Source organism: Typopeltis vanoorti, chromosome 25, assembly GCF_054136105.1.
Source record: "Typopeltis vanoorti isolate ZY-2024b chromosome 25, IOZ_Tvanoo_1.0, whole genome shotgun sequence".
Classification (NCBI taxonomy): Eukaryota; Metazoa; Arthropoda; class Arachnida; order Uropygi; family Thelyphonidae; genus Typopeltis; species Typopeltis vanoorti.
Window position 1 is genome coordinate 4237052 of NC_143573.1, and position 21431 is coordinate 4258482.

Here is a 21431-nt window from a genome sequence, read left to right on the forward strand (position 1 = left end):
TTTTATGGTCACCATAGTGCTAAGCATTACAACGATAATGTAAACAGGAATATGGACGTCAATAATTATTCATGTTGCAGAAAAGTAGATCATAAATTTATATAAAGTTATAAATTCATGGACTCTGATTTGTGTTTCTTTTCTGGTTTGCCTTCTAAAGTTCTTATAGTATCGTACATGTTTTTGAAATCTGTTTTTTCCACCCATATCAGTTTCATTATTGAATGTAAACTTGCATCTTAAACAAAATTGTAGCTTTTGTGTTGTGTGTGTGTGTGTATTCGATAATGAAGGGGCACTTCGCTTATGACATAACCAAATGCTTTCAGTAACTGCAGAGAAAACACATGCACATAGTATTTTGAAATTGCCTTATTTCAAACGTCGAGAGTAGCAGTGGGAAACCATGAGCATGATGCTTTTCCACAATTAAGAAAGAAATGTAATCAGAAATCATGAAATTAGCTGCAGATTTTTAATGAAATATATGTACATGTCCTATTCCCTGTGGTTAAAAGAAATTGTAACGAGAAACCTGAAGTTACCACAGAGATATTTAATTTTATTTTCACCTCATAATGGAGTATCAGTGTTGAAGTTATTTCCATTGTCGAAGCTGCTTCAGAATTTTTGTAGAACACACTTAGAGCTTCCACTAGAAAGCTAGAAGCACCACAACTGCAAATTCTCGAGATTCCCTAGTGCGTTAAAATAATACATTACTTGGAATCGCCTATATATCGATGATCACAGAAAGCCTATATGAACGTGCCATTTTTTTTACTCCCGAAAAATCTTATTTCTTCTATCAAAAGCAAGCAGGCCAGAAGAACATATTCAATTAGACATATTACACTGGCCTCGAAGCCTTAGTCCATTCAGCCGAAGCATATTTACGCGGCAGATATTTACATATGGAAAGACATTAGTGTGAGACCTATAAAATTCAAATGAGCAAATTATACATATGGCATTCCCCAAAATACATTTAGGTATATGTTCTAAGACAACAGGGTTTTTCAAAACTTTTTTTTTGCCAGTGACAAACAAACAAAACATTTCACATTGCGACGCCACACACACACACATACACGCGTATACTAAACAGAAACACAAAATAATGCGTGTACTTACTACATATAATAAATTAAAGAAACACGCAACAAAATATCAAATATGATTTTATTAATATTTAAATACAATACAGACAAAAATAAACTCAATATAATCACACAAAAACAGAAATCGTGACTATTATGTTTAATGTGACAGATGTCATTGGTTTGTATCTTCTTATAGCTTGATTTCATTTTGTAAAAGTATTCAAATCTAAGTGTCTTAAAACTAGGAATCGGTGAGATCCACTCTGATAATAAAAAAAAAAAATGCTGGTCGTGACTCATTATTTCACAACCTGCCATTGGATCGTGCCCTGAACGCTGCTCTATAATATTCTCAGCTTAATCCATTCCTTGTCAACTCCACTTTCCACTTGTTATGGAGGATATTCAACAGCTGTTTGAATTAATTGGAATTATAAAGGAAGCAGCTAAGGCTCTGATGCCACTATATTATATCTGGAAATTGTGTATCCTGATCAAACGGTTAACAGCTAAATAAAGCGCCACTGTCCCTTGATGCATTGCTTCCTCTGATCTTTAAATTCATCAGCTTTATTAACAGTTTAGGTGTAAAACCGAACTTAATGGCTTCAGTAAATCGCCCAGTTATATTTGACTGTAACAAAATGATACAATTATTAATCTTTTTTTTTTTCCACTCAATGCCCGCAGAGATGTCATTTGACTGTTCTGTTACCGACACGATTTCATATTACCATACACATCAGTTTTCTTTTATTTTATTGAAATCAAGGTTAATATAAAATACGGCAATCAAATACGTAGAACAAATGAAATTTTCATCCAATCACAGGGCAATGTACACATTGAAAATCCAGCTATAATTATAATGAATAATTATAATTATTCAGCTGATCTATTATTTTGAAGTGCTTTTGAAGGAATGCAGTGAAATATACTGTGTATATCAGTGGCATCGCGTGCCTATTTTGGTTGGGTGTGCTGTCGCTTATGCAATGGCTTAATGGCTTATGCAACCCGTGATATAAAATTCAATTTCACTTCATTTTTATTGATGTATGAATGTTAAGAGTACATAGCGCATCTTAATTGGTCCAGTGCAATTAATTGTAGGATAACTTTGAATAATTTAATTTATCAGTTAATTGTAACCAAATCTGCATAGAGTGGGGCGAATACAGTGTATTTGCTTTAAGATAGATTATGAGTTATGTTATAGATAAGTTATGTGCACTCGGGTTTTTCATCCCGCATACAGACAAATCGGCTCTTCAGCACACACGCAATTTACAGACAAAAAATACTAGCTGTGGTGGTGATTGTGGGCAGTAGATGGTGTTGATGTAGGTGATTGATAGTAGAAGTTCTGTGTAGTAGTGGAGATGGAGAGCTGTGCAGTAGGTGTCCTCCCACGATGAGTCTTCAGACTCCTTGGAGATGTCATGAATAATAATAGTATTTCGCTTCGTTTTCTAAGATTTTTTTTTTTACTATTAATAAAATTCTATCGAAATAGTTGCAACTAACATGCCCTATAAGCATTTGTGAAAATGCAGCTGCTCAACGCGGAAGCCGCATACATATGCTTAAAGCTAGTACCTGCCAATTTGCAAATATTATTTATTATTACATAACACCTCCAGAGAGTCCGAAGACTCATTGAGGGAGGGCACCGACTCTACAACTCTGTGTCCGCTAAGACTATTTAGAGCCTTACTCTCCACTAATCACAACTACCTTCATCATCTACACCAATGCCACCGACCACCACCACTAATATTTTCACAGACAATCACAAACATCCATGCCCACAGTGGGATTCAAACCCGCAGCCTTTTGGGTAGAGAGCAGATACACTAACCACTTGGCCAAACAGGCGTGTTAATATGATTTTAAACATGGAAAGCATAAAGTGTCAAACGAACAATAGCTATGCTTCACATGTGCCATTTATGTGAGAAACACAAAGGGTTTACGCTTCATGGTGAGATTAGATTAGATTACTTATCATTGGCAAATAGTAGAGTGAGACACGGACAATTTGAATTTTGATATGATTTTTAAATATGCACAGAAATCAGAAAAAGCAGTCACTGGGGAAATTATCATTTTTCCAGAATGAATCAAAGAAAGGCTGAAATAACTTGTTTTACTTACTTTCAATAGCGATTAAGCTTAGGCTGCACAGCTTTTCCTGTATTCGTGTTCCTCTTTAACACGTATGTATTCTCTTCATAGCCGAAAAAGAACGCTTGACTGTAGCAATAGAACTGGGAATCGACATGTTGACAAGTTCTGCTAACTTATAAATTTCCTTGAATCCAACCTGAAGTTGATTTTCTTGCAAGAATTTTAATAGATGATGCACTGGTTTCCTGGCAAATTCATCAGAAGAAAAGAACATTTTCAGATCATTTTTCAGTTCTATTTCCTTGACATCCTTTAAATTACTGTTTTAAAAGAGGATCATCCTCACGGAGTAAATTTCAAAATTCTATATAATTTCCTTGATTAGCTGAATCTACAGACTCATCATGACCTCTCAAAGGAAGCTCTTGCTTAGCCAAATAACATTCAGCATCAATTAATCTTTTTAAAATGTCTATATTTTTCTGTACCTGTTCATTATAGGTTAAAAAAAAAAACAAATTTTTCTTTGTTTTTCAATGAGAGTGTCAATTCTTTGTTTTGTAAACAACTTGAAATTTAAAAATGACTAAACACGTGATTGAGCGCTCATGTTTTTGCATTGCTGCTGCTGTTAAATGATTCAGGTCGAAATATCCATGCTTATTCCAAACGCCTTTCTTTCTAGAGAATAATAAACAAGGCCAACAAAAGTCTTGACCGTACTTCACATCCAGTAATTCCATTCTACTGCATTGTATTGTGAAATAGAGAAATGTCTCATGTACTCAATTTTTGCATCTTTGTGCTTGTTCAGTAAATTTGGAAGAGGATAATGAGGCTTGCCTCCTTCGACTACAGTCATACAAGCCTCAAATGTTCTGGCAGAAAATGGGACATTCAATAGAATGTCAACACTGTTTCCCATTGTGAATATGGGCAAAAAAGTTATAAATTACAGTAAAACCTCCTTATAAGAACAAAGCGTCTTACGAATGCACCGACGCTCGTGAGCTGGCGATATCTCCGCAGTTGTTGATCGGTTTGCGTCATTGTGTTTGGTGCTATTCAGGTGCTGTGAATTTGCTCTTTAGTGTGATCGTAATTTTTATAAATTTACTCTCTAATTGAAATTTTTTTTTTTTTAAGTTGTGTTGGAGTGTTTATTTAATAATTAGTTAATATGGCTCCTAAAAAGTGCAGTGATGAAAATAAACAGAAAAAGAGAGCACGGAGACCATCTGTTGAACTCAAGAAAGAACTTATAGCTAAATGGAACTCGTATTTCTGAACTTTCTAAAGATAACATGGCAAAATCGACAATCTGTGCTATTATTAAAAATAGAGATGCGATTAAAAAAAAAGGCTGATGTGGCGAAAGGTGAAAACTTTGTATCCTAAAAGAGATCAGGATGTTGAGGAAATGGAAAATGTTAGTGTGGATTAATGATACACAAATGGCCGGTGACCAGTACAGTTGACAGGGTGTAGCATAGAGGCAGCCTGCCTCACGGCGCGGCTTAATAAGGGTGCTTGTTCAGCCATATTGCGGTAGGCAGCGTCGCTACATTAGCATAGCAAGTGCAGAAAGAAGTTTTTCCAAGCTTAAACTGATTAAAAATTATTTGCAATCAGCAATGACCCAAGAAAGATTGGTTGGTCTAGCAACTATATTGATAGTCGGATAGCTTATAATTTAAATTTAGAAGAGCTTATAAAGAGTTTTATTGTGCAATATCCCCATAGAGCAATCATTTCATTAATATTATGTAATTGTTTTGCACTAATGTTTCTCTTGTAATGAAAACAAAACAGCAATTGGAGATTTTCTTATATTTTTGTCTTATAATCCATCAGGGGCAATATTTAATCGTTTGCCTCAGGACGTGATCTAATCTGGCGATGGCCCTGCCGGTGACTGTATTTCAGAGGCAATAAATTGCAAAAAAAGCTAAGCAACTACATAGTTGTCCCTGGGATCTAGAGTGCTGACAGTGATGATTTGAACAATAGTAGGGGGATGATTTGAGCATTTTAAAAAGAGAACTGGGACCCATGGTGTAATAAGGAATGGAGAGGCTGCTAATCAATTTGTGGATGAATTTAAAACTTATGTAGGAAAGGAGGAATTTATTCCTCAGCAAATGTTTAATTGTGACGAGATGAGACGTTATTATCCCTCTTTAATAAAGCTATGATTCAGCTATGGTCACCTGGTTTCTTTGGGATTATGAGGTGGTCAAGAAGATTCAGTGATGAGCAGTGGTGGCTTGTACATAAGCACTGCGACACTGCAGCACCCAAGGAAAAAATGAAAAAATTAAATTTTGTGTGTGTTTATAAATAACAACAATGCTTACATTATATAAATGGAATACAACATGTTAAAAACTACAGCTTATGTTTTGACATAGCTTGAATAGTTAATAATTGGAATTGTTCAATCAACACTTTAGATTAAGAAACAAATGTTTCATAATCTAAAGTGTCACGTTCGGTCACTTCCGGCTAGACTCGCCAATATTCGTTTGCACTTGTCACTGCACGTAAGAAGTGAATCTGACACTGTGCATTGAGCAGTGTCACTACAGATAAATTGTATGATTGCACGCACTATTTCTGTGAGATATGAAACTTTTATTATTGGTGTGTGTTCGTGGTGATGGTGAAATATTTTTGGTAAATCTTATTTTATGCTGTTAAAATAACATAATTATTTATTTATTTATTATAAATACAAGGCTGAATTATGAGAGTGTCACTGTTAAAATATGAAAAGAATTATATTTTCTCAGTTATCGTTACATGAAACAAATGCATTACGATCTAATGTAGTTGGAATGTCAAAACCAACACTGATCGTTGAGCAGTATTGCTACAGGTATATTGTATGCTTGTGCACGTTATTTCTGTGTATGAAACTTTTATTATTGGTATGTGTTCGTAGTGAGGGTGAAATATTTTCAATAAAGCAATTTTTGTAATATGTAAATTTAATTATTAATAAATTGGTTACTGATTAAGAAATAAGAAAAAATGAATTATTTTTTCTTATTTTGTATATGCAGAACCCCAACTTAAAATTTTCACTGGCTGCCACTGGTGATGAGTGATGAAGATGGGTCTGTGGGATATTCCCTACGAGGATAGGATGAGGGTTTGTGGGTTACAAAGTTTAATTGATAGGTGGAAAAGATGGGACATGATAGAAACTTTTAAGATATTAAAGGGGTTTTGTAAAATTGATGCAAGTGAAATTTTTTAATATATGACAAACAGAGAACTAGGAGCCATCTGTGGAAGTCGTATAAGAGTATGGTTAGTAGGGGTATGTGGACCAGATTTTTTGTATGGAGAGTGGTGAATGTGTGGAATGGATTGCCAGAATTGGTTGCGAGTTCCCTGACAGTGAATGGATTCAAGGAGAGGTATGATAGAATTTTTGCATATAATGGTTAATTTTGGTTTCCCATGATGAGTCGGAGAACTTCATGGAGATGCCATAAAATCAGATCGATGCATGTAAGAACTGTAATGCACGAGTTGAAGAATGAAATAATTAAGATGAGTAATGTAATAAAATAAATATTCTACAAGTCTGCAAGATTCCCTGACTAAAGTGAATAACTGTTGTAATAGATATGTATGAAGGTCAGCATTAAAAAGACAAAGACAATGAAAATAGGCAGAAACATTGAACATATCAAATGCATTGTGAATGGAGACCCTATAAAACAAGTAAAACATTTCAGCTACTTAGGCATGAATTTTAGTAAAGATGGTAAATTAAATATAGAAATAGACAATGCAATCAACAAAGCTGGTATGATAGGAAGTCAATTGAATAAATTTATATAGAATAAGAGAGAAATTAGCCAAAACACTAAATTAGCTCTATACAAGACAGTATTCAAGCCAATTTTAACTTATGGATCTGATAGCTGGATCAGAAGTAAAAGAAGAAAAAAAAAAAAAGAAAAAAAAAAAAAGATAGCTGGATCACGACCAAAGACTAGAGACTGCAGATATAGGAGTCCTGAGAAAGATTAGGGGCATTAGCAGATGGCATCAATGGCAATATCATATTAAAAATGAGGATATTAGGAAAGACATTGTCAGCATCCAGGAATGCACTAGCAGAGCTAATTTCAGGTGGTATGGTCACTTAAGCAGAATAGGAGAGGAAAGATTAGCAAAACAAGTGTTCTCTGTCAAGTTGGCAGGAAAAAAGACCCAGAGGAAGACCAAGACATAGGTGGATTGATACAGTAAAAAGTGCATTAGAAGATAGAAATATGAGATCTGATAACATTGGAGTCTTGACAGGTAACAGACTGATTTGGAGGAAAATTGTAGATAGGAAATTAGTAATGATGTAATTTTTCAGATAGTACTATCATATCCTGTACACCAATTGAGGGTATATATCAGGAATTTGATGATGATGAGGTGTGAAAAGAATGAAATTAGATGTATGGTCGATATGAATAGAAGAGTGCGAAAGAATAAAAAGAAAGATAGTGGAGGGAAAGTAGTAACGAATGACTCAAGAATAGCACTATATGGAGATTCTATCATAAAAGGTGTAATGGATAAGAGGGTGCACAAGGTATGGTTTCTAGGAGGAAGAATGAACAGAGTGATTGAGGTACTAGATAAGAGAAGTAAGTGTGCCAGGTAGTTAGAGATTGTGGTTGGTACCAGTGATTTGGTTGGGCATAGGAAGAGTGAAATTGGAGTAGATTATTAAGGAGAGTGAAGGATAACAGTATGGAAGGAAGGATAGTTTGTGTGCTGCCAGGTATGATAATGATGAGTTGCAGTGGAGAACAAAAATCTTGAGTGGAATGCAAGTAGAAATGCGCAAAGAGAAAGTTTGTGAACATGTGGGACGAGTTTGAGGGAACAAATGGAGCTGCACAAGAGTGATGGACTGCATCTGAATAGTTTTAGAGTGTCATTTGAGAAGGTTGCTGCTGGAGGGGAGTGTAATGAGTGATGCAAGCAAGGTATGAGAGGAAGTCAAAGATGATGTGAATGAACAGGAGAATGGACTATGTGAGACTGATGTGGTTGTGAATGTATAAAAGAATGTGAGAACAGGAAAGCAAGTTGGATAGGGAAATAGGGTGGGCCAGGGAAGTCAGTGAGACAAGGTGTAAAGAGACATGGAATGGCCAGGAATACATGGGATTTACTAGTATGTTTCAACATAGCCTCAATTTTTACTAATGTTCCTCTATCTGACAGCTTAAAATTTTTATCCTCAAAATTTTCATCAGATATTTTAAACTGTTTTAAGTTTGTCATAAATTCTGGTTATTTTAGCTAGAATAGAAAGCTTTATCGACTAGTTTAAAGAATATCTATGGGCTCACCAGTTTTCACTTGGAACAACTGAAAGAAAGACTATTTACTTTTGATCCAAAACCTCTGTATAGCTTTGGCATATAAATAATATTTTTGCTACTTGGAATAGTTTACATCAACAAGATGCTTTCTAAAACAATTAACCTTCATCACAGAATCAAATTCAGTATGGAACTTGAATGAAATGGAATTATATCCATCTTATGTGCTTATAAAAAGGAATAAACAACACCAAGAGAGGAAAATATTAAACTTACTAATATTTCACTAGTTTTCTACCCAACATCATAACTAGGAAGACAGACACACAGTACTGAACTAAGGAATGGTATAAAATAATAAAACTGTAACAGAACTAAAGTGCCCTCTATAGGCAAGATATCCATAAAGTTAATTTAGAGAAGGCTATCAGGTCTCAAAATGATAGTTTTCCTGATCTTTGGTGAATAAATGCATACAATGATTGTTGAGGTTGTGAGAGTTCTTCATACCTGATGATGATTCTAAAAATAGTCTTTTGAACCTATACTAACTGTGTGTAAAACTGATTCCTTCTTCCATTTAATCCGATGTGAAATAGTATCCAGTGCATGGTCTGCCAATCTTGACTTGCCATACAGATGATTGCAGATGTAATTACTGTGTTCTTCAAGGCAGATGATAACTCATCTGATCTGTCCAAAGTAGACTAAACTGGGCACAAGGTATTTTATACACTACATTATGTTCAAGATGCAGTTGATCTTTAGGAGAACATATGAAAGTGGCATGAAGATCATATTTGCAGAGAACACTGCTATTTTTTCTGATGTACTCTTAAAATATGGAATGGGAATGGTTTTGGTGCTGTTGTAGGATATCAAATTTCTTCAAGTGCCTACTTTCCACTTTTGTGAATATTTATTTTTTTTTTGTTGAAACTTGAAGATGTGATATAGGACAGTTACACAGTTCAAGATAAGATTTAAAATTAAATAGTTTTTCATGAAGAGCCGTTATAGTGCTGTGCCAATATACCATGCTCTGGCTGCAACTTTGATGAGATCATGTGGTCATAAATTTGTCACAAGTACTTACAGAAGAAGCTAAGAATGCTCTCAGTTGTGGTCATAACTTCACCATTACACCTAAACAAGTTCCAAAACTAGAAATTATGATGAATATAGAACATATACAATCTTCAATAGCACCACCCAAAAGCATTATACCACAGAATGAAATAGCTGCTTTAAAAAGGTTATATAAAAATAAAAATATTGTGATTACTATAAAGAACAAAAATTACATGATAACTATTGTAATAAACTTTAATCAAAGTATAAGTATGGATTAAAGATTGTGATTACTAAAGTTGATAAGGGTAATGCCATAATTATCATGAATGAAGACAACAACAAAAAGCAAGAACTTGTAATGACAGTTCTACTTACCAAATTGTTGATTGAGACTCCACTATGTCTCAAAAGAATAAAACCCATAAATTGTTGAAAAAAGTGACTTCTTGGCCCAAAGAAATCATCAACAAAATCTTTTCATGTTAAGCCACCCTGTATTTATGGGGTACCTAATATTCTCCTATGCCCTATGATTGATAGCACAGACACACCTACTTATAACTTTACTCGTTGTTAAAAGTTTTTCCACTTGGTTATACTATAAATTAAAGATACCAAGAAATTATATACTGTATTTGGTTTAATCCTTTATCCAAGTGTAAGCAAACAAAGTTTGCGACTGAAGTATTTTCAGGACTGAGGCAACTCGTGGTAAAGGTGGTATGACTTTACATCACTTGCCTTAGTATCCCATAATGCAAAGTCGACCTTTATTGAGGTCTCATCAGTGGGAGCCAGACCCAGAGGTGATACCGAAGTTGAAGTAATGCTGAAGTCATATTTTTATATAAAATTACCAAAAGGTATCACACCTTATTAATAAAATACTCTGGATTAGAGATAGTTAGTTGTTGAAAGTTTTTCCACTTGGTTATACTATAAATTAAAGATACCAAGAAATTATATACTTGGTTTAATCCTTTGTCCAAGTGTAAGCAAACAAAGTTTGCATCTGAACCAGTTAGCGCATGCAGGTAAAACTCGTGGTAAAGATGGTATGAGTTCACATCACTTGCCTTAGTATCCCATGAGCTTTCCCAGTCCTGAAAGTACTCCAGGTGCAAACTTTATTTGCATACACTTGGATAAAGGATTAAACCAAGTATATAATTTCTTGGTATCTTTAATTGAAACGTGCTCAACAGTTAGCTAAGTAGCTTGCCTCCCTTATTGGTAATTCCTTTACTTTTGTAAAAAAATTCTGTCCATTTGAAATTACTAGTTCAAAATTCTATCCTTAAAAATACAGACATAATGGTTGACGTCACATATTTATTTACTAATGTACCACTAACAGACACTCTAGAATTAAGAAAGTCTAATTTCCCCCTTGATATCTGCAAATTTTTCAAATTTAGTATGCATTCAGATTACGTGGCAAAGAAATATCTACAAACAGACTAATGGTATTGCTATGGGTCCCCCCCCCCCCCAGCTAACTTTTACATGGAACACTTTGAAAATAAAATACTTACCACAGCTACATATAAATCCTTAGTGTAGTTACTTTATTGATGATGTGTTTGCCCTTTGGCCCTATGGACAAGATACTTTTGAATTATTTTGTTACCTATTAGAAATATATACACGTTAGCACAAGAATAATGTTTAATTTGCCAAATATGACATCATGCGGCGCGTTCTATGTATGAATGATCAATTGTTCGTATTCCACTTTTGTTTTTTAAAACTATTCCTATATAGCCACTGAAGATGGTCTGTAATATTCAGACCGAAATATTTGGCAAATTAAACATTATTCTTGTGCTAACGTGTATATATTTCTAATCATTATGTCACAAGTATCATTAAAAAATCTTTTGTTTAAACAGCGAACATTCCAAAATTCACTTCACAATTGAAAAAGAATCTAATAACTGTTTGCTTTTTCTTGATCTTTGTACACTTTTGGCCGCTTGAGCCTTGTTTCCTGCATAGCCTTTGCTAACGGTTGTTTCTTTTTTTTTGGTCATGGGCAGTCCTCTGTGCTTCCAACAATCTTTGACAGACTGTCATGTCAGAAACATTAATCCTACTAGCTAGTAAATGATCTTGACTAAGTGTTTCCTTTTTTGCCTGCATTTTCCTTTTCCCTAAACCTTTTTAAAATCGCATTAGCAAAATCCAAACCAACACCACACTCATTGGCAATCTGTCTTTGAGTAATGGATGTGTGCTGAGAAGGAGTACATATTTTTTAACTCTTTCTTGGAGATGTGTCCATTTTAAATCTACACAAAACGAATAAAACACTATGAATGTCAACTTGTTTACACAATTAAAAATGCACAACAGTTTTTTCTTTTTTGCCAACAGTTGTTTCTATCAATAAACATTGTTAAAACAGTTAAACATGTAACTAAATCTAAAATCAAAAATAGTAAACTGTAAAAAAACCCAAAAACTTAATGAAAATTCGGCTTCTTCAGATTAAAATTGTTTGCTACTGTAGAATTCCTTTAGTAACTTATAAGTTTCTGTCATATCCCCTCTCTTCCACCTGTCAGCTAAACTCTGCAACCCACAAAACCCGAATCTGTCATAGAGAACATTTTACAGACCTGTCAGCAGCTTGGTCACTTGTCTCTTAATCCTCTCCACCACCTCCCACTCCTCAAGAAACACAGGTGACCAAATCTGTTAACAGTAGCCAACATGTGGCGCCAAATCATAGCCTTATAAAGAGGTTTAATAATCTCCCTATATTTATTTACTTGTCAATGTGTTTTTCAGCATCCAAGTAATGCTGTGAGCTATTTTGCCAACTCTTGCAATATGTTCACTGAATTTCAATTTTCTATCCACTATCACACCCAGATTCTAGCCTTATTACCGTATTTTTTGATAGATAACGCACGTGTTATCTATACAAAAAAGACTAAATTTGTTAAAAATGAACATGTGCAGTATACATTTGAAAAGTATGAGAGGTAAATCAAATGTAATAACAAAACTAAGGTAGAAGTATTACTTAATATTTATTGAACATTACACTATTCAAATCCAAAAAATTCTTCATCAGACTCAATATTGAAAGAATCAATTCCATTAAAAATTTCGTTTGGTATTTCTTCAGCTTCCACTGCATTCCCTTGTATGTTAATGAAACCATTTCTAACACAGTTTTCACTTACAGCAGTCCAACTTTCTACAATATCCACGTAACTATATCTTTATATGACGTTCTTTTCATCTGCCTAGTTTTGTTATATTCATGGATGCCATTCATCATCCAATCTTCCCACTTAGCCTGCAAATTGCCTTTGAATGGTTTATATTTACTGCAAGATCAAGGGGTTGGAGTTGTTTTGTTAAACCACCTGGAATGATGGCAATTTGGAATACTTATCCTTTCTTTTAAGCTTGCACGGTGATCCGAATACATTTTTGAAAATTATGGAGACAACTACCGTGTTTGAATAAAAACTTTAGTTTAATATAACTAAATCTACATTCAACGTTTCGACCTTTATGTCAAGGTCATCTTCTGGAGCTTACACATTATATACAGAGAACAATCTACACTAAAATCAAAATGGTTCGTTAAAGTTACTGACCAACCGCTACAACAATTGTTGGCCTGACCTCTGGCGAAAAAAAAAAGAGAAAGATTTTTACATCAACACTAGAGTCCTATTATATTATTAGTATTATCTGTTGGCTGTAGAATTACAATGGGTGCAACAACAAGTCTATGTATCTATCTATCTATATACATATATTAACATCATGAATATATGTGTACATTTCAGCCAGTTGGTATGGAATGGTTTCTAATACTAGCTGAAGGTTGGCTAGGGTCCTGACTTATGCTGGATCTTATATATTAGGTAGGCTGAATGTGTGCCATTCAGATTCTTGGAATTTTCATGCCATCTTTGTTGTTGATATTTGGGTGGTTTATCAGAATTTCACAGGCTTCCTTAAATTTCCTTTCATACCAGGTTTTTGTATGGTGTAAAGAGCGGGTGCTTTTCCAGTTGATTTGGTGTCAGGTGTTGAGTGCATGATCTGAGAGGCCTGCTTTACCATAATGGTTATATTTAATGTGTCTTATGTGTTCTTTCTTACGTATAGGGATTGTACGTCCTGTTTCACAATGTACGGTAGGTTACAGGTGCAGCGAATGCAATAGACTCCAGGATGTGTCAATGGGAGGAGAGGATCCTTAGAGGAGTTAATATGGTTTTAAGTTTAGTGGGTGGTTTAAAGATGGCATTGAGGTTATAATGTTGTAGGATTCTGTTGATTTTTTCTGATAACCCTTTAATATATGGGATGGCTATGGTTTTACTGTAATCTAGATTCGTTTTTGTTGTTGTTTTATGGAGTATTTTATTAATAGTATTTTTGTTATAGCCATTATTTATGAATGCGTCGCTGATGGTTTTTAGTTCTTGTTTCAGGGCTTGCTGGTTAGAGCAAATTGTTGTAGCTCTGTTTTTAAGGGTGTTAATGACTCCATATTTTTGTGATGGGTGGTGGTATGAATTAGCATGTATGCATTGGCCCGTGTGTGTGTGTGTCAGTTCAAGCAGCTCTTCAAGCAAAATGTGAACAGACTCCACCTCTCCTCTATTCCTCTTGCCCACTCACGGCACTAGCGTGCTATAGGTCTTTTGGCCTTTCATGAATGGATCAGATATATATCTATAAAAAGATTGATCTTCTGATGCTATTACCAGATCCAACACTCAAACCCCTGGTCCCTTCCATCACATGCTGTTTCAGGTAATTATCCCTTAGTAACAGTATAAATTTTGGCAGGTGCCCTTTCCTCTTTCCAGTCTATATCACCATAGATGAAGTCTCCCATGATAATTGCTTGGTCTGCACTCATTGTGCTAATCTTCTGATGCATGTCGTCCACATCATCTTCTGGACCCCGAAGTCTGTAGCAGTAACAACCAACAATATATTTTGTCCTATTGGCCTCTATCTCACTAGTCAGCCTCAAATGAACCATTTCCATCAGATCTACAATCTTCCTTAACTTCTCTTTTTGTTGGTTGAAGTTTTTCAGCTATCATTAATAATACCCCTCCTGTCCTATTTCTTCTATCTTTTCTGAAAACACAATATCCATTATATTCTATCCCTGTAACTGCATCAATCTCTGACAACCAAGTCTTGCTGATGTCAATAATTTTTGGCCAAGTTGAACTGACCATCTCTTCTCCTTTATTTCTGATACTTCAGGCATTCGTGTACTTGCATTTCAACATCCCCTTGGTCCCATAGTTTCCCTTACATAATATCATTACCAGCCCATTCAGATTCAAAACCTGGGAAACTGCATCCAGCTCTTCACAATCATTCTTGCACTCATACTTATCTATTGCATGCTAGACACATGCTTGATTGCTTCTCCCCCCCCCCATATCTAGTTTCTCTGGTTTTGCATGTCCAAACTCTCACTAAATAACACTTTCTCCAAGCACCTAACTCCAAAACCATTTAAGTGGAGCCCATCAGCCATATATAGGTCCTTACTTCCATCAAATTCACTCCACACATCTATAACCTGCACATTCCTCCTGCACATTATCATTGACAACCATGGCCCGTCTCAATTCTGTCCTATCACACTGAGGCAGTAGATTCATAATCTTTACTTTCTTACTTTTCATTTTTTATTCTTCTAACAACTCTTTCATATCTTCTCTAATAACGATATTTCCTATGTCTGCCTATGCTGTGGTTTAATTTCAGATTCTTCAAGACGGCTTTCTCTCTCTATTGTTTATTTGGAAGGCTTGCATTAATGAGCAGGACAGAGGTTTCCAGCCTAATGACATCTGCTTTGTCTTGTGTTAGTCTTATGATGTAGAATTCAATATTTGCAATGATCTGAGTGCATGAGATTTTTTTACCATAGTTGCAGAATTTAAACCTTTACTTATAATTTTGGTTTCATTGTCTGAAAGTTAAAATCTGACAAGTTGTGGAGCACTTTGTCTGCTATGATTTGCTTTATATTTTTCTTTTTTGCAAGGTTGTTTGACTTCCTGATTAAGCTTCCTAATTTGAAAACTTGAGTTTCCAGGACAGAGTGAATTTTCTACTCAGGACCAGCAATGCATCTGAAACAACAGGCTCTTCCTACATCACTTTGTTCCAATGTTCTAACAGGCTCTTCTGCCATCAAACAAAATGGACACACCAGAAAACCACAGCAGTAATGCACTATGAAGTCTTTGCAGCACTTGCAGTATGTGCTTTGAATTTCAGGCATTGTCAAACATCACCCCAGATCACGAATCTCATTCCTCGTCCTGAACATTTCCACCAATAGAGTACATAGTACCTCTGCATTCAGAAGTGAAACACCTCACACTTCTTATCATGCCAAATGTACCCTATTCATTCATTCAAACTAAAAGTTTACTTAAATATTCCTGAAGGAAGACAACATCAGCATCATTGCTTATAAGTCTCTCCAATTTTGCTTATCAGTAGACAACTGACATCATATATATTAATCATTCTGCACAAAATATCAGTAGGGACCCAAGAACCAAATCCAATGGCACACAATTACTACCTTTCTTTTGGGACACTGCCCTTTCCCTGCCATATACAACTTTCTGCATGATTCAGAGAGTCAAACTTTAATCTATCTAACCAATATGTTACTCATGTGGCAATCTATCAAATGCTTTTGCAAAGTCCAAGGATGCTAAACCATTTGATAGATTGCCATGTTGATCCATCATCACTATGCAGATCTACTTTATGTTGAGTCATGGTAGTAGTAGTGTCGTCAACTTTCTTAACAGAAATCCAGGAAGTACTCTAGTTATTATTAGTTTTCCTGTTTTCTCCAAATAGTTTTTATATGGCCAGATTTCACATGCTATTATGCTATTTAGATGTTTCACTGAAATCGGTTTATTTTTTTTCTTTATTCCAGTTTCCTTTACCAGTGGCTTTTTTTTTTTCTTTAACATCTTCCATCTCCAATGAAAACATTCCTCCACTTCTTCCTTTCTAAAATCTTTTGGATAATAGGCATGAATAAGTTTCGTTGTCCAGGTTCTCATTTTAAATTTGCCCACATTACTATGTACTGAAGAAGCCATCTTGAATGTGTTTGGCATTGAATACCAATAGTTCTGTCTTCTTTTCCCTGATCTTTACTGCTCAGATATAAACATCTTATAGTTATTATTGAAAAGAATCATGCTGTTTCATTCAGTTTTTTTATATTTTTTTTTATCAAAGTATCGGTCATGTTGACATGGTACTTCTCTTCTAGCTTTATCTCTCTTCTGTTGATGCTTCTTGTCATTAGTTATGGTAAGTTAGAAGCTGTTCTGGTTGCTGACTTTTTGCTGTTCTTTCTGGTTATGCTGTACTATCATATTTGATTTATAATACAGAATACAGTTTGGTTAGCTAAGTCCAAGATTTTTATCCTAACCCTCTTTGTTTAATATACACCTCGATATACCTGGATTTCAAAGTGTATCAGTCATGCTGTGTAATCAGAATATCAAATAATATGCATCCCAAGAATGTGAGAATTGGACTTTTGGTCAGAAGCCCTGAGTGTATCTCTTCCCAGTGATGTAGCTAAAATCCTTAAGCAACTTGCATGAAGAAAATTTAAAACTAGATTTACAAATTATTATATTTGGGAATTTATATATAACTAATCATGTAGAATCATGAAGTATATGCCATGATGATATCACCTGTCTGCTTGCTCAGTAGGTAAGTTGAGAGAGGCTGTATATTTATTATTATTATTTGACACCTCCAGGGAGTCCAAAGACTCATTGAGAGAGGGCACCCACTCTACAACTCTGTCTCCACCAACCACAACAAACTGCAACTACACCAATGCCATCTACGGCCCACCACCACTAGTATTTTCACAGACAATCACAAACATCCATGCCCACGGTAGGATTCGAACCCACAGCCTTTTGGCTGAAGAGGGGATACGCTAACTACTTGGTGTTAGCGTATCCCCTCTTCAGCTAAGAGGGGATACGCTAACACCACATTGCATCTAGAATATGTTAATGCCAACCAGGCTGGCATTAACATATTCTAGATGCAATGTGCGAGAAAGTCTACAACAAAAGGCATTTGCTGTCATGATGAATGAAAAATATGGTTTACACTTACATTACCGATAGCAATTTTTTATAAAAAAGTGTTTCCTAGTGAATATCTACATCCTTCCAGGAGTGTTCAACCTGTCGATCGCGGAGCAATTTTTGATTGATGTCTTGTGTATTCCTCCTTACTTACAAATTTAATTAAAACTGAAAACATAATCTTTTATTTATCATTATTTTGTATTATTTTTAATTCGCTTTAAGTGAATTGCTATTGTTTATTTATTTTTTGTTAAAACTGTCAAATCAGTAATTTTCTTATATGTCCAGGTAAATGAATTAATTTGGATCAGTGGAAGTCAAACAGCAAGCCCAGTGAATACGATTATAAGCAAAGTGTAAAATCTCGCAAAGTGTAAAATCTTGATTGTTGCTTAAATATTCCAAAGCACATTACATCGATTTTTTACTTAGGTTAAGTCCCATGTGAATATTGTAAAAAAATAAACTTTGTTTGTCTTGGTATAGCTTGTATTAGATGTTTTTGTAAATAACTCTTTCGAAGCTAACTGTATATACTGCTTTAATAAGAATATGTTAGAGTGTTAAAAACAAAGGCAATGTTTTTGTCTCTGAAGCTGTACATGGTGCATTAGAAAGATTGTTATTGAAACTTGTATGTATGAGAAAGGCTTGCAGGCGCTAAGTGTAAACATCTCCAAAGTCAGTCAGGAAAGAATTCAAACAACTTTCGGATGGCTGGCAACTTACAATCAAAAGAAAGCGGAGGAGAACAAAAGGCATGCCGAACTTGAAACTTAAGATGAAAGACTCATACTGATTCTTTGGGGTTGCCAAACTTCATGCGAGGTCTCAGAGGAGGCCTAATAAAAAAGGGACTGAAGCAAGCAGAAGGGGTCTTGGTTTCAGAATTGCTGTCAGAGAGGAGGCCGCCCAGTCCAGAGTCGCCGTCAGAGAGACTGCCCGGATCCACGTTGCTTGAGAGAAGAGTTTCCCGCTTCCAGAAAGGAGCTTCTTGGTTCGAGGCGTTGCTAGAGAGAGACTACTTCTAGGCCGCAGACACGGTTTCAAATTGCCGAAAGGAAAAGTTCCAATTGCCGGAGAAAAGTTTCCAGGCCAGGTTAATGTCAGACATTCACCAGTGTGTTGCATTTTCATTACATTTTGATGAATAAAATGACTTCACTGATATTGTTCAGTTAATGTTATTTCAAGATTATTCAAGTAAAGAAGAACTTTTGAAAATTATACCATTATTGGGAAGGACTAGGGGAGAAGACATTTTTTCGGTATTTGATGAATTTGTGAAACAACACAAACTTCCGCGTTTTAAACTTGTGTCTATTACTTCTGATGGTGCTCCTGCAATGATAGGTAATAAATCAGGCTTCATTTCGTTTATGTAAAAACAATGTCAAATATCCAGATTTTTTAACGTACCACCGTATTATTCACCAACAAGTACTGTGTAGTAAAAGATTAAACACAAAAGATGTTTTCGATATTACATTTAAAATTGTAAATTCTGTTCGAGGGAAAAGCTCTGCAATGGCGGTTATTTAAATTACAGGCAGATGATGATAGGAAACTTCTGTTGTACAATAATGTTTGCTGGCTCAGCAGAAGTCAATTTTTAGAAAGATTTCTTGTATTAATTAACGATATAAAAAATTTTCTTGATGAAAAAGGAGATATTTATCCACAATTGAGTGATAAAAGATGGTTGGTTGTTACACTTATCATTTTTAGTAAATTTCTGTACGAAATTAAGCAATTTAAATTTAGATTTACAAGGTAGAGATAAAAATTTAAGTGACATGTTAAGTTCAATAAAAACTTTCAAACAATACTTTTATTAGGAAGAGGAGGAGCACGGACTGTGATGAGAACGGACGTGTTACTTTAGACTGAGCCTTATTACATTGCATACAAGTTTCTCAGTAATCTCACATTGCACTGGTGCCAACACAGTATGATTCCTACTGTCTTCCCCTCTGCACGAAATGTGCAAGAGGTCAAATGGCCAGCAGGCCCCACCTGCAAAGAGGACCAGTGGTGGTATTAAGGTTTTATAGGGAGGTAGGTTTCTAAACTGTGGCCAAGTGAGATATTGATACTCCTTTTCCCCAATTTGTAGGTTCTAAGAAGACGTTGCTAGTAGACCAACTCAGTCTACAGGACATTTGCTGGCAGGCTTCAAGCCCTGTGGGATTATACACTGCTAGTAGTCCATCAAGGTCTACAGGATACTTTGCTGGCAGGCCCCTGGCCCTGCGGGATTATTATACTGCTATTAACCAATTTCTGCTGGCAGGAAATCGCCAATTTGACATGGACAACATCAAAGATCAGATCCTTAACAAGGAGCAGTCTCTAGAGGTATTCAAATTAATAATAAGCAAGTTAGAATCTGACTAGCCAGGATTTATAAAAGAATATATTCACTCTAATGATCAGGATGGAGAGGAGGAGGAGGAGAATGAGATCTCACAAGAGGAACTCATTGCTGCTCTGTCACCAAAATCCCACTGTCAAAACATCTCTCAAGGGGGCAGTACTCTAACAAAAGAAGAAGAACCATAGAAGACCAGATGGATGAAGACATACCAACATTAGAAGTCTCAAGGAACACCAAAAAGGTTCCACCAGTAATACTAAGGGACAAGGACAAATGGACCACTATCACAACAGTCCTTAGGGAACACAAAATTGCATATTCCTGGGCTAAAAATCAAGATTAAGGAGTCAAAATCCAGCCAGCCTCAGTCACTGAATACAGACAGCTGACAAGATTAATGGATAACAAGAGTCTTCCATATCACACTTTTGCTTTACCCAGTGAGAAGAATCTCAAGGTGGTGCTTCGAGGAGTGACCGAGGGTATCACCGGTGAAGAAATCACCACTGATCTTATGAGTCGGAGCCTAACACCAGTGAAAGTGAGCAGGATGCTCAGGGCAGATAAACGGCCAATGCCACTGGTACTCGTAGAAATTGATAAGACACAGAAAGAGATTTACGAACTGACAACGATATGTGGCCTCAGAATTTCTACTGAACCACTAAGGAAGAAGTCGACAGCTGGGCAGTGCCATAAGTGCCAAAGGTTTGGCCATGCCCAAAAACTTTGTAAGGCAAATTACAGGTGTTTAAAATGTGGCGAGGGCCACCAGACAGTTTTGTACACATGACTGTCTGGTGGCCCAAGATCCACTCCAGCTAAATGCGGCAATTGTGGAGGACCTCATGCCACAAACTACAAGGGATGCATTACACACCCAAATAGCCGAGGATTAGGAAAAACTACCCTTCCAACACATTTCAGCGATGCTCAAGTCAACCGTGCTAGTCACACCCCAGTCCAAACTATCTCTAGCTCGACAACTCAAGAAAGGAAACAAATGCCTAAAACTTATGCAGAGGCAGCACGAACAAAGGCTACTCCATCTCATGACCATATAGGCTCAAATCTAACATCAGTACTAACTGCCTCACTAGCTACCATGTTACAAGAATTCAGTATGACGAATCCTTCGCCGTCCTCCACGAAAAGATTCCTACAAGGCACCCGCTCAATTCTGACAGCCCTCAACAATGAATAAAAGAAAATTCCATCCTAACTCTCT

At 35.8% G+C, this 21431-nt stretch overlaps 1 protein-coding gene across 3 annotated transcripts in view; it reads left to right on the forward strand.

The window, feature by feature from the left end:
- Positions 1-21431, forward strand: part of LOC150092489 (uncharacterized) — a 171452-nt gene that overhangs the window by 74921 nt on the left and 75100 nt on the right. The window contains exon 4 of one of the 3 annotated variants that reach the window (XM_090414777.1): positions 18115-18250. The exons of the other annotated variants lie outside the window; for them this stretch is intronic. Coding sequence (XP_090270903.1) covers positions 18115-18122 — 8 coding nt within the window. The 3' untranslated portion in view covers positions 18123-18250. Of the gene's footprint in view, positions 1-18114; positions 18251-21431 lie in introns of those variants that run through there. 3 annotated transcript variants of the gene reach the window in all.